Source organism: Danio rerio, chromosome 4 (assembly GCF_049306965.1).
Source record: "Danio rerio strain Tuebingen ecotype United States chromosome 4, GRCz12tu, whole genome shotgun sequence".
Classification (NCBI taxonomy): Eukaryota; Metazoa; Chordata; class Actinopteri; order Cypriniformes; family Danionidae; genus Danio; species Danio rerio.
The window spans coordinates 51,577,050-51,596,307 of record NC_133179.1 but is presented as its reverse complement, the minus strand read 5'-3'; the positions used below and the strand labels follow the sequence as shown (position 1 = coordinate 51,596,307).

The window sequence follows — 19,258 nt, the reverse complement described above, 5'->3', positions numbered from 1 at the left end:
TATCAAAAGATTCTCTAGATGGTACTCGTGAAAAATCTTCTGTTACAGTACTGTTAGCAGATGTTACAGGCGTGGAGACTGACACAGGCCTAGAACGTGGCATGGGAACTGGTGTCAATGCTAAACGTTTTGCTTCCAACTCCAATTTACCTAGTTGGATATCACGGTCTGCTTGTTTCTCAACTACCCGAAGCTTTATCATTTCTGCCTCACACTCTTGCTTCTTAATTAAAAGATCCAATTCCTTTAATTTCAAAGCAATTACTGGATCTTGAGTCATCACATGGTCATAGTTGACGCCCAAATCAGTTATCTGTTCTGCCATTTCAGCTTCTTGCGCAATCACAGGGTCATGGTTAACATCCATTTCAGACATCTGTTCTACCACTTCCTCTTGCCCTTCAACACTATCATCAGAGTCTTTAGGCAAAATACCTTCCTCCACTAATTTTCCAAACAACTCCTCTTTTAGAGTTTGCTTGGTAACATCTCTCTGTACAGAAATGTTAAAGAAGTCTGCAATCAAAAACAGATCCTTTTTCCTACACTTATTAAAAGCCTCAATAGTAGGTGCTAGAGAAAAAGTGGTTAAGTCAAACTCCATTTTTCAATGCTTTCTCTGCACTGTCCTCCCCACCTACAGTCGAAAACAGTCAAAATGTTTGAGAAAAGAGAGTACTTACCAACCACTTGAGAGATAGCAGAGTCCCCAAACTGTTGCTGGTCAAATGAACCCCCAATTTGTTACCAGTTTGACGAGCTTTCAATTTGATACCGGTTGGACGAGCCCCTAATTTTTATCGGATGGACGAGACCCCACTTGTTTACCGGTCGGACGAATGAGCCCCCACTTGTTAACCAGTCAGACGGACGAGCCCTCATTTGATTACCGATCGGACGAGCCCCCACTTGTTACGTCCCTTCCCCTTTTTGGTCTAGGGTTGGGGAAGGAAAATAACAAAGAAAATTAAAATTTAGAATTTGAGAAAAAAAAAGAAGTCCAAACTAATGAATTGTGTATAAATTATCAAATTTTGAGGGAACACTTCAATCCTGCCTCAGAAATGTGAAACAACCACAAGAGTAAACTTAAATTATTTTATTATTTGGTTCTTAAATCAATAAACAATAAATGAAGCATAAATCTCAGGAGAAGGATTAACCAAAACAACAAACAAAACAGGTCTGGCTCAGGAGGAGTACTAAATAACCTAATTTCAGGTAAAAGAAAAGAAATGAAACAACACAGGCTTTCCTCAACTCCCTTACTATCAATAAACACAGTCAAACAATTTCAAAAATAAAAATGGCACCCTCTCCCTACAGCTTCAATTTTTAAATCAAAAAGTCAGACAAAGAAACAATACAATTACCTTTTACGTACCACACACAAAAGAATATCTGTATTTAAATAACAACTCAGAAAACAGACACACTGCCTGTAAAATCACACAACGCAGAAACAAGCAAGTTTCTCAAAACACAGAAACTAAAATTGAACTCACTAGCCCATTAACTCCTTTTTACAAACAACCAGATAAACACCTACAACAATCACGAGTCTGGAGCAGGGGAGAAGTGAACCTCTCCGTGGTTTGAGACGCACTGCTCTTTTGTAGCAGCGCATTACTGCAGCACGCTCCATTGATGAGCACCACCTGGGCCCAATCAGCTCTACCTAGTGAGCAGGCAGAGAGACACCATGAAAGTAAAAGAAACACACAACATACCCACTCCCAATGGACAGTAAACACACAAATAAATAATAAATAAATACATCCAAGGGATGTAACATGGTGTTGAACCACAGTAAGATAGGATGTTCCTTTGCTGTGGTGGCAGTGTTGGGCAAGCTACTTGAAAAATGTAATGAGCTAAGCTATTAGCTACTCTACTTAAAAGCTTACCTCTTAGAAATGTATTAAGCTAAGCTATAAACTCCTTGGCAAAAGTAGCCTAGCTACATCCAAGCTATTTTTACAATTTTCATATTTATATCGAAGCAAGTTAAATCCAAGTCAATCATATCTTAGTGATCAATAAAACTGTCAATGAAAAATAATTTAGTTCAGTTATTTACTGTAAATAATATGTTGTACCAAACTGAAACAAATTATAGTATATAACAGCAAAAACTAAAAATCCAAAAAAAAACAGGTGTTACACAATTAAAATACTATAGTCATTTATAGTAAAGGGAAATACTTTGCAATAAGCATTATATTGTATATATATTTACAACTCTAATCTCTCTCTGTCATCTTTCAATCAAGCAAGTTTCTTGTGTCAGCACAATGATTGTTTGGTGACATCACCAACCAGAGCGAGAGGTGGCAATAACGCATCAAAAACTTTGTTAGCGACCACCGTAAAACAGGAAGAAGAAACTGTCATTGTTCTAATGTAGAAATTTCTTCATTACTGATTGTTAAAGCTGTTTCAGTAATCAAAGAGGTTTCCGCTGCACAGAACTGCACAACAGGTGGTTGGCACTGACAAGCAGCACTACACGCGGTGGGTTTGGCAACCCCCGATATGGGAGTCCAGGGCCGTAACACCCATTGACGCTATTGTTTGCTTAAAAGATTTCCGGCATCAACAGCAGTAGGCGTCGCGGTCATTTCCTGGCACAGACTTAACCCAAACTCAATTTGAATTCCTTGGCCACAGTGACACTTTGCCATTTTAGCCGACAAACTTGGCTAGTGACTATCTTGTTCTGTACCTCACCTCAAGTAACCATATGATGGGTGCGCATGCTTTTACGCTTTCTGCTATGACGTGGAGTGTGAGGTGCACTCAACGTTACGCAGCATGAATTTTTAATTAGCCTACATTAGTAACAGTTCATTTTGTTACGGTATGAACTTAATCCTAGGAAAGGCAAAAATAAATTAATAAATTTAAGACCTTTGTAATAAAATTCAAGACTTTATTTACAAAATTCAAGGCTACTAAGGCCTTCATTTGAGATTATGAAATTTAAGAGTTTTTCAATGCTTTTAAGACCCCACGGGTACTCTGGACATGGACCTTCAGCATGCAGTGGGACGGTTTGCTGCTAAGTGTGACATGGCAGGGAAAGAAACAGCACCTCTAAGTCAGAAACCATAATGCTTGACTGAAAAAAATTGGCCATCTCTAGTTTGGCAAAGAGTCCTTACCCCAAATGGAGTTTAATTATCTGCATTTTTTTGCCATGAGGAATGGAATATGAGATTAAAAGATGGATCAGTGCAGCGGCAGCAGTAATGCAGTTGATATGTCTGTTGTGGTGAAGGAGCTGAGACGAAAGGTAATCTAAGTACCTACTCTCACCTATGGTCATAACTGAAAGGACAAGATCTCGGATACAACCGGACACATTAAACAAAATGTTATTACCTGTTTGTTTGAGTCGCAGCATAAAAGAGAGATGAGCCAACAAAATAACCTGAATGCAAATGATTTATTATAAAATGTAACTCATAGAACAATCAATCAAAGCAACCAACAAATGTCTAGGGATACTAATGAAGATAAAGAACTTAGGATATAATCACAACAACATTTTAACTACATGATATAAGTAATGCAAATCAAAACCATAAGGTTAAAGAGTCAATGAGATGGGAGGTCTTGACATGAGGACTCCTGAGTAGCCACAGGTCCTGGGGTAGCTAGCACAACAACTTTTATATAGCCATTGATGAGTAATGCAGGCATCCAATCAAGATTTACCACATACTCCAATCTGGATTTCTCATTCAGGCAGTCAGACAGAGAACATCATCCAAAACAACATTAGCTACTAGTACACTGGAGAGTGGATAACAGATGAGATTTCAAGCCGCAGAGGTGCTGTTTGCCAGATGTTTATGAAACTTTTCTTCTCTCAGCCGCCAGCATTGTGTTTACATAAATGCAAGGAGCGCAACACATTTACAACCCCATCTACTGCAGTGTCGGAGTGTTGGAAAACAGTATACCTATTATACTGTTATTTATAGCCTATTCAAACATTATTCAGACATGAAACATCCTGTGCACATAAGATAATGTTTTTCTGCATTCATGTCATGTGTGCAACTTTTTGTCCATGTGTTTCTTAAGCTGCGCAGAATGAGTGAAACTCTGTAGACACTGATCAGATCTGTACGCTTTCTCTCCAGTGTGAATCCTCTTTTGGGTTTTGAGATGTGTTAACTGATTAAACCTCTTGTCACAGTTTGAACACTTGTACGGTCTCTCCAGTGTGAATCATCTGGTGCAGTTTTTGGAGCTGTAATAAAAGTCTTCTCACACTCAAAGCACATATACTCTTTCACACCAGTGTGGATCTTCATGTGTTCATTAAGGTTTGGTGATTGGTTAAAACTCTTCCCACACTGAGTAGATGTGAATGGTTTCCCTCCAGTGTGGGTCTTCATGTGTTTAATAAAGGTCTGAGGATCTGCTGAAACTCATCCCACATCGAAGCTGCGGTCACACTAGAATTTGAGCATGCGAAATTCTGTTGTACAGCGCTGTGAAAAGGAGCCGGATTAAACAAGATGATCAGACATTTAAAAAGCGAGCGATTGGTCTATATTTTACTAACTGTCCAGAGAGATCTTGTTTTGATCTTCGATAGGTCTCACACAGTCAAGTTATGCAATTTTACAGTTCAGAATTCACCAAGCTTGAATTCTGCAAGGCAATGAACTGCGAAACTTGAGGCATGAACTTGCATTTCCGGTCTGACGCATTCACGTGCGTATGAATGGAAGTCTATGGAGAGAAAAGTCCAGTGTGACCACAGCTTAAGTGCAAGTGAATGATGTCTCTCCAGTGTGGATCCTCATGTGATAATTAAGGGATGTTGATAGGCTGAAATTCTTCCCACACTGAGGGCATGTGAATGGTTTCTCTCCAGTGTGGATCCTCATGTGTTGATTAAGGTGTGATGATTGACTGAAACTTCTCCCACACTGAGTGCATGTGAATGGTTTCTCTCCAGTGTGTATCCTCATGTGTAGATTAAGGTATGATGACCGGATAAAACTCTTCCCACACTGAGTGCATGTGAATGGTCTCTCTTCAGTGTGGATCTTCATGTGGTAATTAAGGGATGTTGATAGGCTGAAACTCTTCCCACACTGAGTGCATGCGAATGGTTTCTCTCCAGTGTGTATCCTCATGTGTAGATTAAGGTATGATGACCGGATAAAACTCTTCCCACACTGAGTGCATGTGAATGGCCTCTCTTCAGTGTGGATCCTCATGTGTTTATCAAGGTGTGATGATTGGCTGAAACTCTTCCCACACTGAGTGCAAGTAAATGGTTTCTCTCCAGTGTGGATCATCATGTGTCGATTAAGGGAGGATGAGCAGTAAAAACTCTTCCCACACTGAGTGCATGTGAATGGTTTCTCTCCAGTGTGGATCCTCATGTGTCGATTAAGGGAGGATGAGCAGTTAAAACTCTTCCCACACTGAGTGCATGTGAAACGATTCTTGTTTCTCCTTTTCAAAAAAATATTTTTTTCCTCAATTTTGACATGATGTTCCTCCTCTTTACTCCCCTCATTCTCTTCAATGCGTTCTGAAAGAAATAAATAAAACATTAGTTTTCATTAAGTCTTAAAAACGCTCATCAAAAGCTGAAAAGTGAAAAGACATCACACACCTTTTCACGTACGTTTTTACAGATGTCCACATTGCAGGGCAGAAAGCAAGTAGATGTATTCTTTGGCAAGTTTTGTAAATACCCAAGTGTCCACTTAATGGATGTGCGTGGTAGTGTTGGAGGAGATTTGGGATAAGGGTGGCATGTATATATATATATATATATATATATATATATATATATATATATATATATATATATATATATATATATATATTAAGGGTGGAGCCGAACCCGAATACGGTATTCGGAAAGGCACGAATAGCATGTTTTTACGAATACTTGATTCGAACAAATACTTGAAAAATTATTTGTATTCGGGAGCAAGAAAAACACTATCAAAAAGCTGCGTTTCCTCATGAGACCACAGTGCATGCCCGCGTGAGTGAGTGAGTGAGAGAGAGAGAGAGAGAGAGAGAGAGAGAGAGAGAGAGAGAGAGGGGCAAAATGCGCCAAAGCCCGAAACTGAAAGCGAGACGTGACTTTTAAGGGGTTGTTTCATATGGATTTATTAATCATTCTTACTGTTCAGTGATCGCAAACTGCCGTAGTTTATTAAAGACGCAAACCCCTCACTGCACGTCAGCTGCGCTCCTTCAGCAGACCTCCTCATTCCTGCAGCACGAGAGCTTTATGATTGTTTATGCGCGCCAAAAGTGGCGGATCTGTCCGGTGAAATATCTGACTGCGTGTCACAGCATCCCTAAGGACTATTTGGCGAAATATTTGACTGCATGTCACTGCATAACAAACGACTGAAAGGATATAACTAGAGAACTCTCCACTGTGCTACTGGGTGAGAGCGTATGGCAAGCCGTTTTAGCATTTAAACCTTGTTCAGACTATCCATAAATATATTTAGAGATATCTCAAATTATATTTTGACTTGTCATAATTATAATTCGACTAGTCAGATTGGAAATATCTGCAAATATATTATGACTGACTAGTCATATTCCTCCATTGACTTCCATTGAAAAATATTTGCAGATATCTCTAAATAAGTTTTGACTAGTCACAATTGTAATTAGAGATATCTCCAAATGAATTTTGACTAGTCAACAATCCAATTCAAGATATCTACAACTGTAATTAGACTTTTAGTAAATTAATTAGAGATATCTTCAAATATATTTGTAAATATCTCTAAATATGATGAATTAAAGATATCTCTAAATGTATTATGACTAGTAAAAACTCAGAGATATCAATTACAATTGTTACTAGTCAAAATTCATCTGATTTCGTACTAGTACAATTGTAATTGCAGATATCTCTAATTGTCATTCTGAGTAGTGGAATTATAATTATGACTAGTCAAAATATAATTAGAGATATCTCTAATATATTTATGGAGTCAGAACAAAGATTTAAATGCTAAAAAGGCTTGCCATAAAGAGCGCTTCTCACTGAACAGAGCACCGTGCAACCTTCTATGTAATGTATTATCACATGCACTAAAAGCATCCTAAAAGCATCAACACAGCCACATTCTGCCCCAGCAAGTCAGTTTCAAACATAAAAAAAAACAAACAAACAAACTTTGTGTCTTTTTTTGTGGCTGGCAGATGATAATACCAGGGCTGTATCTTTTAGTATTATATAGAATACTTTTGTTCTGCAAGATCTCCCGGGCAGGGTTTTATTTAGATTTATTTAGTTAATTTTAGTTTTTGGAATTCTGTCCATTGGAAAGAAGTTCTTTCAGAAGAAGAACAGTTTTTTGAAGTATTGTTTGTTTTTATTCTGTCTATTCAGTGTCCTTCAACAAGAACGGTGGTGGTGGGGTTCATAATATTCACAATGGTATTTTATTAGTTGTTGGTTTAACCATGGATGAGATAATGGCTTCTATGTTATTTTCTTTTCAATGACATTTCTTATCACATGTTCAAAAACAACAGCCAATATTGCATATCTGTAATTTATATAATTGGTATAATTAAACAATACTTTCACTATAACGTAAATTAGAAGTGTAATAGAAAAAATATGTTTTAAATATGAAAAAATATTTTTGCGCCATTTTGAATTTTACTCGAATACAAATACAAATACTTTTCCCCCCTCAACAAATACAAATACCGGCTGCTCCGCACATCCCTAATATATATATATTCTGTAGTGTTTGAGTATATCTTTCAACAGGAAACAATAATATAACTTGTCATAAAATACCCCAAACTGCTCATGCATAGTAGAATCTTTATCTGCTAGGTTCTGCAATATCTAGATTATATCTGGTTCTTTGTGTTGCTCTTCCCAGATTTCTGCAATGGAGATGGGAAATACTAGTTCTTTTATAGCTGAATACACGACAACCAGGTAAGGGATGAATGCAAGATAAAAGCACCTGGTGCTTCATTCAGTGTTCCCTTTCTGTACTCAACCACAAAGTCAAATTTTTGAAGACGAAGGGGCCAGCGGATTAAACGTGAGGTGGTCTTCGTGGAGTTCATGACCCACTGAAGAGTGGAATGATCAGTGACATTAATGAAGAGTTTTGGCTCCAGGAAATGTCTCCACTTTTCGATAGCCTCTAGCAGGGGTTTTCAAACTTTCAGGACACACGCCCCCCCAAGTTTGTCCAATTTCACTCGCGCCCCCTCCCTTTTTCGTCCAGCGAGCCAAAATTATAAGGCATGTGCAAACATCACTCCCATATTATTTGCTGCGTTTAAAGTGCATATAATAATTACACTGAATCATAAACATGTATCTTACCTGATTCAGTGTGATACATGAGTCTGTTTTTGATGTACGTACACACAGAAAATGCTGCTTCGCAGTGCCAAGTTGAAGCAAAAGGCAAGAGTACATCAATTTCAAGTTCCGAAAGTTCAGCATATTTTGTATCCACTGCCAGCCAGAATTCTGAGTGTGGTTGAGTCGAACAGTGTCTTCAAAGTACAGGTCACTAGAAAAATGCAGAAGGGAATCTAGCGCTTCGTAAACTTTACGAACCCAGTCAAACTGGTTCCAATTATGCTGCTCAGAAAAATACCTATTGAAATGTGCAGACAGAGATGGCAGATGGAGATTGATTTCTGTTTTAATAGTATCCCAGTTAAACATATTTTCTGTGATAAATTCATCCAAGGTCAGGAACATGTCTAGATTTCTTGCATCCACCTGCCCTCTCCATCGCTCCAGTTTCTTCACAAAGCCCACAATTTTATCAGACATTGTTAGTAGGTTTGAATACGGGCCTTGAAGGGACAAATTAAGCGAATTAAGCCTATCAAATATGTCAGACAGGTATGTAAGATCTGTGAGCCACTTAGCGTCAGTAAAATAACTCCTAAAGGAAGATCCAAAATCAATCCTCAGTTCGTCATGCAATGAAAAAATATTCTGCAGGACTTTGCCTGTGGAGAGCCATCTAACATCCTTGTGCAAAAGCAACGACTCATATTCGGACCCAATTTCTATGCACAACAAGGCAAACAGTCTTGATTTAGTGGGACAAGTCTTTATGAAATTCACAATCTGTATTGCTGTTTAAAGCACTGCGTTCAAGTCCGCAGGAAGTGTTTTTGCTGTGAGGACCTCTCTGCGAATCATACATTGGGTGAAACAAACATGCGGAGCTACTTCATGAACCAAAGCAGCGAGTCCTTTATTTTTTCCTAACATGGATCCCACTCCATCAGTGCCCACACCGACACAATTGTCCCAACAAAGACCAAGTTCATTAAGTTGACCTCTGAGTTTTTCTTAAATATCTTTTCCTGTAAACGTCTTTTCATTGATGAGCAAAATAGTAGATCCTCAAGCAATTTTCTCTCATGACTGTAGCAGACGAATACAAGTAGTTGAGATGAGTTTGATATGTCTGTCGACTCAACTAAATGTAATAAAAAATAAATCCCATTCTTTATTCTTCTAATCAGCTGATGTTTGAAGTCGCATGCCATATCAGTTATACGCCGGCTTATGGTGTTGTCTGGTAGTGGAATTTGTTCAATGTTACTTACATACTTCTCTCCAAACAGTTCTACAGATGTTCTTTGCAGCTGGAGATATGAGGCTCTCTGGAAATGTATGTGGCTATTTGGCATATGAAGCAGTAAGCGCTTTTACTGGCAGCATGGTTTGACTGGTCATCGTTTGTTTTTGTCTTCTTAATGCTTATTCTTTACATCGAAAAAAGTCGACTGGCTTATCTTTTAACATCGGATGTTTCTTCTGTAAGTGACGCACCAGTTTCACAGGTTTTAAACTGTCATTTGCAAGGACCTCTGAACACACAACACATTGTGGACATGGTTCGTTATTAATCGTATTGTATGTACTGTTCATCATACTTCCATTGCTTTGATGCACACAGGCTTTTGGTTTTTGTAATGAGCGTTAAACCTCTCTGTGTGGAGATCCCCGTTGACGCGGAGGGTTGGTCATCCTATTGCTTTAATGCTTCAGAAGGGCACTCGTCATCTTTTTTGTCAGACGGTTTACCGGTGTTAACTTCACCGTCATTAATTTTAAAAAGCCACAGGTCCATTTTTTGTGTATGTTTTACACGATCGCATTAACTACAAAAGGTCCCTCGTGCCTGATAGTTAGCTGCGGGACTAATCAGATTGACTCTTGTGAACATAAAAAAAATGTCATAATTAACTTGAGTGCACGCCTCAGTTTCTTGCTCCCCCCTTAACAGGCGCCCCACAGTTTGAAAACCCCTGGCCTATAGTATGGCTAAACATTCCTTCTCTGTAGCGAAGTAATTAACCTCCAGTTTGGTCAGTGTTCGACTTCCATAGACAATAACTTCCTCCTGTCCTTGCGCCTTGTGTTGTGTCAACACTGCACCTAATCCTGAATCATTGGCATCGGTGGAAACCACAAAGGGGAGTCGGAGATCAGGATGTCCAAGGATGGGAGGCGATGTGATTGCTTGTTGACATTGAGGTGTCCATTGAAAAATTCACCCTTTTTTCTTCAATGAGTTCATAGGCTCTGCAATTTGAGAAAAGTTTGGCACGAACATATGGTACCACCCTGCCAATCCAAGGAATCTTTTAACGTCTTTGATGTTTTTGGAACCGGGTAGGATTTTATCGCTTCTACTTTAATGGAATCAGCAGGAATGGCCTGGGTGTTCACCACATGTCCCAGAAATGATCATTTATGTTGGCAGAATTTACTTTTCTTCAGGTTAATGATCAGACCAGCTTTGTGTAACCAAGTGATGACACTTTGAAAATCTTTAAAGTGTTGGGTGACTGAGGGTGAGTATATGATGATGTCATCAATATACATAAAACATATTTTCCCCGCAACTCTCCTAGGACAGACTCCATTAATTGGTGGAATGTTGCTGGGTCATTTTAAAGTCCAAAGAGCATAACTTTAAAGTGGTATAGGCCCAAGAGCAATGAACGTAGTCTTGGATTCACTTCCAGGCTTCATAGTTACCTGCCTGTACCCACTGTTGAGATCAATCATGGAGAAGATGACAGCACCAGAGAGGGATTCCAGTATCTCTGTGATGTTAGGTAGGGGTAGGCATCTCTTTCTGTGATAGCGTTCACTTTACGATAGTCCACACAGAACCTCATACTGCTATCTTTTTTGGGGACAAGGACTTTAGCCGCATTTCCACAATGGGGCCAGTGCGAGCCAGGGCTTTAATCGGGCTGGGCCGGGCCAATAGCCCGGGAGGTTGAGAAATGAGGCCGAAATCATGTCGCGTTTCCACTGTCGGGCTAGTAGCTCACAGCGCATCACGCAAACACCGCCCACAGAACATCCCCGAATCAAACGTCACACAACCCGCCCACTTCAGCGGGAATCAGGACAGGCAGATAAAGGACACCATAGATTCATCACGAAACGAAACCATTAAAATGAAGACAACCGAAACAAACAAACGACACAATACTGTACAGCAGTACATGAAATGTCTATACGCACAGACCTGTGTATTTCCATTCATTACATTTGTTTACTCGCCGACCGACTGTTGGCATTGTGCATCGAGTGCTCTCGCCACTAACGGAGGGACCCAACACAGAGAGTGCACACATCCATAATATAAAGCCACAGAAATTCTCCGTTATAATTTGGTATGAAATGTATTTTATAACATCCTCGTTTTGATAGACGTTGTGTTAAGTGTTTCAGGACAAGAGCGAGTAGCCTAATAAAATATAGCCATATTTGTTGCGCTCAGCAGCTATTCACTAAAGCTCTTCATTTAAAGTTTCATTTATAAATTTAACCACGTCATATAAAAACATAAACAGTTGTTTGAGGATATAGAACACATTTTGTGTTTGGACTTTCCCCCGATGCGCTTAAAGCAGCAAGCGCTGCGCAGGACTGAGTGACAGAAAAAAAGGTATAGGCTAGATTCTGCTTTCACTCACCCAAATAATGCTCTGTTTGCGTGATTTGATGAATATCCTCGCATCCAAATACTTTACGTAATTTGTTAAGTTTTAAGTCTTTCTGTTGTATTTATATTGTGTATTATCTCCAAAATAAATAAAGAAAAAAGCCGCTCGCGGCATAACAGAGCTGTGAAGGAGCGCTCTTGCCCGGCCTCACACACACATACAGGCATCTAAACGCGCACAAACAAACATTTTAAACTTGACAAATCTCTCGAAAACTTTTACTGTCTGCTGTGTCTTTAATATTATGCGTTATTGAAACAGGAGGACGCAGCAAAGAACGTCACTATAAATTAAAACTACTTTATTATTTTATGCAGCAGCCTTACACTTAAAAGGGAAACATAAGGGTGATCATTTCTTCGCATGTTTTCATGTGTGATCAGAAAACTGCCCGCCTCTCCTTTCACTCCGCCCCGAAGCCCCAGCTGGCCCTCCTTGGCCAAAGGTATTCGGCGGGCCGAAAAAGGCTGGCCGCTGGCCCCAAGAAAGCCCGCTTTGGCCTAATTAAGCCCCGGAAGTGACAGTGGAAACGTCACTGGCCTTGGCTTAGCTGTTGTGGTATGAACTCATGGGTACGAGGATGAATTAGTTTTGCAGTGGTTCTCAATATACCAATATAAAATATACCAGGATTTCGAAGCGATGATTTGACTGACATGAAAAGTGACCAATCTCAGTAGACCTTGTCTAGGTTTGCGTGAAACATAAGGGCGGGACAAAGGCCTTTCTGTGTTACAGTGACAGAAAACAACAACTTAAAAACAAATGCATTATTGAAATAATGCTCTTTGAGTGTTTTTACTGTAGAGATGTTATTCACAAGAGTAATTAAACCGCGGACATCCTGCCATTTTGAAGATCTACTTACGTTTGGCTTTCTTCTCTCCGACAGAGTTTACTCGCCTCTGACCTATCACTCTTCTGAAGTCTAGTTTTAATACAATCTAAGAGCATACTCACACTATGTACAGTTGCTTTGAACCGGGCCAAAGCACGCTTGTCCCCCATTCAGGCCAGGGCACGCTTACATCATTGATGATGCACTGTTCAGTAGAGAAGTGCTCTCGCTCAGCACAGTGGAGATTTCTCTAGTTACGTTGTTTTAGTCGTTTGGGATGCAGTGACACACAATCAAATATTTCGCCAAACAGATCTGCCACTTCTGACGCTCATAAACAGTCATAAAGTCCTCGTGCTGCAGGAATTAGGAGGTTTGCTGAAGGCACAGCTGTGGTGCAGTGAGGAGTTTGCCTCTTTAATAAACTACAACAGTTTGCGTTCATTGAACGATAAGAATGATTAATAAATGCATATGAAATAGTCCCTTAAAAGGCACGTCTTGCTTTCAGTTTCTGGCTTAGGCGCGTTTTGCACTCACACACAAGCATACCGCGCCAAAGCCCAAGTGAACTGTGTCTGAGCCCGATTCAACACACTCACACTTCTCAAACGATCAAACAAACAGGCCCGGAGCATGGTTCGGATAGCATAGTGTGAGTAGGCTCTAAGAGTGTCGGCGCGGGACTGCAGGTAATGCGCAATTATTCATTTCTGCAAATGTCGCAAGTGCTTTATTTTAACACAAGAGTGCAGTCATGTAGTTAATCGCCAAAACTTGATATCCGAGCCCTTAAATAGGCTTTTTCAAATGAACTGCAAGTCCTCTCATGATCTCATCGTCGCGTGTGTGTGCTCAGACTATATACAATTGTGATCTCTCAGAAGTAGAAATTATTTATCTTTGCTCCTCGACTAAACTTAGTCAAAAACTATCAAGTACTTAGAATTAGATTGATGCATGACCGGTGACAATGCTAACACACTTACTTGGCTGTATTGTGATGTGAAACTTAGCCTACCATAACTCTTCACAAAGGTGGAACTTTTTATTTCTTTATGTCAAAATAATTATGCTAGAAATGTTTGTGGATGAGGTATTTATGTGATTTATACATAATAGGGGTATTCTGATCTGTCTTAAAGCATCAACAATTTGTACAGGCATTACAGGTCAAAGCAATCTGTTACATTTATCAAAATAAACATTATTAAAGCACTGCCTTGAGAAATGTAGTGTTGTCAGAAACCAAGTAATTAGTTTTGTTATTTTATTACTGACAGTGTTCTTATATTTTTTGTAAAATTATTTCAGTTTAGGATCAAGAGTAAAATAAAATATTGTATAGACAACAAGCAAATAAGAAAAACAGTGTAAAATATGTAAATAAAACCCCAAGTTTAAATCTTTTCATCATATACTTTAAACAATTAAAAGCTTGAAAGTATTGTTTAAAAATGGACAAAAAGTGTCTCTATGGCCTTAAAAGTATGTGGTAGTTTTGCCAGTGCTTTTAAAAATGATTCATTGTCGTGTACGGAAAAAAATAGACCATACTTTGTTAATGCAAATACCTATATGTAGCCTATAATTTAAACAATTAAACAATTTAATTAATTGTATAATTAAAAAGGGCCATAATGAAAAACAGATTTTCTTCCCCAAAAGTAATTAACTAGTACTCAAAGTAGTTTGTTAAAGAGTAATTTGTAAAATATTATTATCATTTACTAAAACTTGTATTATTTTAGCAGTGTATTATGAGTACAAATATTCTGTTCTCTTTTCATCTGTGAGATAACATCAACAAATAAACAAAAAAATGCACAAGCACAATTAGTAAAGGTGTATTATAACATTAATAAATGATTAATTAATTGTTATATTATTATTAAATGGTTTTTATTTGTATAAATCAATAGACAGTTCATATGCAATATTTTTATGAATTGCTGAAAAAACATTGCAGGTGTTCAATACATTGCATGTCAGTCTTGGCTTATTATATTAACGCTGTTTTTAGGATCTAAAAATGTATTGTTTAAAAAGCAAAAAGATTCCAATGGCGACACCTGCTGGTACGTGAAGAATATGGTCAATACTGATGAACTTCACACTCAAATGTTTGCACATCATCAGCATGCTGTAATCCATTTCCTAAGCAGCAAAAATCTTTTTTAGACTAGTTTGTTGGCCAGTTGTAGTCAGTGCAATGCTAAACGTTATTGTTTCACTTTAATTAGTTTTGTCTCACATTGTCCCACAACATCATATAGTTTAGAATACTGTACAATGTTTCATAATAATTAATTATTTTGGTGTCCATTTCATTCAGCATATTTAAAAATTAAGGGGATCCCTGTTTTTTTGACATACTTTAAACCAGGGTTTCTACAGGTGTCACCAAGTTAAATGTAAGACTTTTTAAGACCATTATGAATGAAATTTTAGACTAAGGAATTTTTCAATTGGCCCAGATGAAAAAGATATTTATATGTCCAAACAAAAATATTTTATTATAAAATATTTAATAATACAATAATAAATCAAAAATAATAATAACATTAAAATATTTTTTTATATTTCTTAGCAAAAGATCTTAAATATTGTGTAAAAACAAGAGAGCTCTACTTGGATCCACACACTTTTTTTCCCAAAATAAACTTTCTTTAAAATAAAAAAAACAAATTAACAAATGTTTTAAAAGTTTTAAAAACTTGTTAAACTAATGCCTAGTTCACACTAAAGGATTTTAAGCCTGATTTGAGCCCAATTTGAAAGTTAACGAGCTCGCCGACAGATCGGGCTGTGATCGGGAAGAAATCTGCGGGTGCACAGCGCTCGCTGCTCTTTATGTGTGAACTACTGAGCAACGCATCAACGAGGCTCGCTGACGCGTCGCCGACACCTCGCAGACGGAAATCCAACATTCAGCATGCTAAATATTCCAGAGCAGTCGGCCGACTCAACCCCACGTGTGGTCAGATGTAGTGACGAGCTGCAGCCAATGAGAGAGCAGATAAGCATGAACCGCGTGCCTGTGTATTCAGGAGCTCAGCAGAAACATCTATGATTGGTCAGAATGGGCATCGGTGCACTCGCTTGATTCTGCGTTAGCACAGACATGAGAGTAGGATATATTAACAGTGGAACTAGAATTCTGTAACTATTAGAATTACCATACTGCTCATTCTGACCGTTCTCATATAAAACGCCATATTGTCACAACATATTTACATTCAAAGCTAATATTGAGATATTAAAATTAAGCTTTGAATGTCTGGCATCATATTTAATGACACCATTACCCTAAAAATACAATCTTTTTTTTTGTAATACAGCCTATAAATGTGTAGTTAAGATACTAAAACACTTAAAGGTCTTGGCTTTCATTTTCACTTTCAAACAGGAGCTATTTCACTGCACAGAATATGCTGTTTTGAAAGATATCTGAAGTAAATTGATGTTTTTGCCATCAGAAAGTTTTGTTTATGTTAGCAGGAAGTTGCCAGGCAAGAAAATGCACACATATTTAAAGTCACAGCGAAAAGTATCAGACATGCATGCAGACATTTTAACCAATATGGTAATTTAAGGCAGAAATGCTCAGTTCTTTAATGTTTTGTAATAAAAAAATATAACAATGTCAGAAAGAAATACACTAATAGTTAGAAAGGGTGTTATAAATATGTTACTTTTATTTCAAAGAGTTATAAAATTACAAAAATTAAAAACTCTCTGTGTATCTATCCACTGGAAGCTTGCAGATGAGTGATTAATCCACTGATAAATCAGCTGATTTGACGATGTTTTTAAATGCTTTCTCCAAAGCTTGAAACGCTGTCAGTGATGTAATCAGCACACAAGCAGCCAATAGTGTTCAGCTTTTTCTGACGACTCCTCCCTCAAATTTTCATTGGCTGTGGTTTGGTAGCTTGAATGAACTGATGGGGAATGAGATGTTGTCAGATCATGTAGTGTGTGACCCCCCTCTAGTGGATCGTTCACGGAGTGTTGCGTAGTGTGGACACCACAGAGATTAAAAGACACAAAGTCAGGTCATGTAGTGTGAACGGCACAGCGATCTGCTGATGTTTAAAATCCTGTAGTGTGAACTAGGCTTAAATCTATGCACAACAATCTGTCCAGGTCGATATCCTCAGCAGTCCTTATCATTATGATAAACAGAGTTAAAATGTCTTGTTGGTGATTGTATGAGTTTTGACCAGATTGGGTAACAAAACATGAACATAGGAAAATGAAGACTTGTTTAAAAAGATGTAAGACATACAGCACAATATTTCATTAAATTTAAGTTTTTTTAAGGCCTAAATTTTTGATTTTGGAATTTAAGACATTTTAAGACCCAGCGGAAGCCCTGTTTAAACACAATAGCCCTGGTAATTAGTTATTATAATAATGTAGGTCAAACTAAGATAATATCTTTGAGAACTAGTAACAACTACAAAAGCAAGTTTAAACCCATAAAGAAGTTGATAAAAAAAGGGAATTGTGATTAACGTGACACATGCAAATGGAAAGTACTAAGCCAACACCTTCACCGTAATAGCAGATCTCTTCTATGAGAATACTGTAGGTCAAATATTGTCAGCTCAGATAAACCTTTTTAATTTTTAGTTTTTATTTATTTTATATAGCGCCAGTGCTCAAGGACGCTTTACAAACAAAGAGAACAAGAAAAGCAATAACCTTAAGAAGGTAAAGAAAATAGGAGACGAATAATACATAACAAGTATGACATAAATAAGAACAAGTGATGAAACTCATTCTGTCTTTCAATGAGTGCTTATGTGCATTTAGGAGAACTAGGCAGCACACTCAGGGCTGCAAGATGGATTTAATTTAGTATTCTTATTATTAAAATATCTGAATGAGGATTAAATGACTGAGTTGGTGTTTGAGAGTGAAAACCAACCTGTTTTTTCCTGTGGATCTTCCTGTTTGACTGTAAATGTTTCTTCAATCTTCACATCTTCACTCTCCTCTTTAATAAACGCCATCTTTATAACAGTGTGGAGATCAGTCACTTCAGCAGGAGTTTTTCTCTGCGTTTGGACACTTTATCCTGTTTAAAATGAACAAAACAATAAAATGTCCTGTTTAAAATTAAGAAAACAGTGAACAGAAACAAAATAACTTCTCTTCAACACTTGCTTCAACAGTTTCTTTATATGAGAGTAATTAACTATAATAAATCAGGTAAAAGAGTAAGTTCTAGCAAGAAACAATAGCCACAAATGAGCTGATTAAAACTAGTACTCCATTTCATAGAGGTAGGTTGGTTTTATATTCGCACATTCTGACTTTCCCCTTAATAATATAATTTCATAAAAAGTATTTTTTGCAAACTCTAAATAGCGAAATCATATAAGCAGCCAATGACTATTAAAGTACAACATTGTTCACAGTCATATAAACAGTGTTAATGTTGTTTAGAAGTCACACTTGCATGCTAATAAATCTGATCGAATATTTAAAGTAACATGGTAAACAATATAGAGACTTCTTAATGAACGAATGTGCGAATATAAAACCAACTTTACCTCTATCTCCATTTCTTTTATATGGTGATGTATACTTAGAATGGAATTATGCTATTTAATAAATTAAACCTTCATTAAAACACTTATTGCACACTTTACTGTTACTTCACTTAAACTTTCTTCAGGTATGTTCTTAATTGTTTTGTTTGTTTTATTCATATTATTGTCTGCTTATAGCACTTTTTTGCCCAAGACAAATTTCCTCTCGGGAACAAAAGGTTTATCTTATCTTTATTTAAACAATAGACCTCATTACTGTGAGTTAAATAGTAATACGTAGAATAAAGGGTTAAAATAATATTGTCAACAGCAGGTTCATAATTTAGCACTGAATGAAAAAAAACTAAAACTTTAATCAATTGGTTTATATAAGTGTAAACGCTTTAAAACAAACCTTTCTCCAGTTGAATCACGGCACGAGAGCGGCGCAGGCTTATGGCGTCACAAGCCACGCTCAAATAAAAGTCTTTATTTTAACCTTTTTTTGCCACTTACTCTTAGTCATGACTTATTATATATAGGTTTTCTCTGCGTTTGGACACTTTACCCAGTAAAAAATTAACAAAGCAATACAAATGACCTGTTTAAAATGAATAAAACAGTGAATGAACAGAAACAAAATAACTTCTCTTTATATGAGAGTAATTAACAAAAATAAATTTGGTAAGTCAGAGCAAGAAACAATAGCCACAAATGAGCTAATTAAAACTAGTACTCCATTTCTTATACATACTTAGAATAAAGTGAAATCATCCTATTTAATAAATTAAACCTTTGTCTTAAAATATTTACATTAAAGGTTTGTCAT

General features: G+C 37.4%; 1 protein-coding gene across 1 annotated transcript; it reads right to left on the bottom strand.

The window, feature by feature from the left end:
• Positions 1–3,432: 3,432 nt before the first annotated feature.
• Positions 3,433–18,895, bottom strand: LOC137491120 (uncharacterized). Its single transcript, XM_068220218.2, has 3 exons — positions 18,845–18,895; positions 17,823–17,972; positions 3,433–5,563 (listed from the first exon to the last, which is right to left on the bottom strand). Exons 2-3 carry the CDS (start codon positions 17,905–17,907, stop codon positions 4,782–4,784), a joined length of 867 nt encoding a protein of 288 aa, XP_068076319.1. The 5' UTR covers positions 17,908–17,972; positions 18,845–18,895; the 3' UTR covers positions 3,433–4,781.
• Between the last annotated feature and the right edge of the window lie 363 nt (positions 18,896–19,258).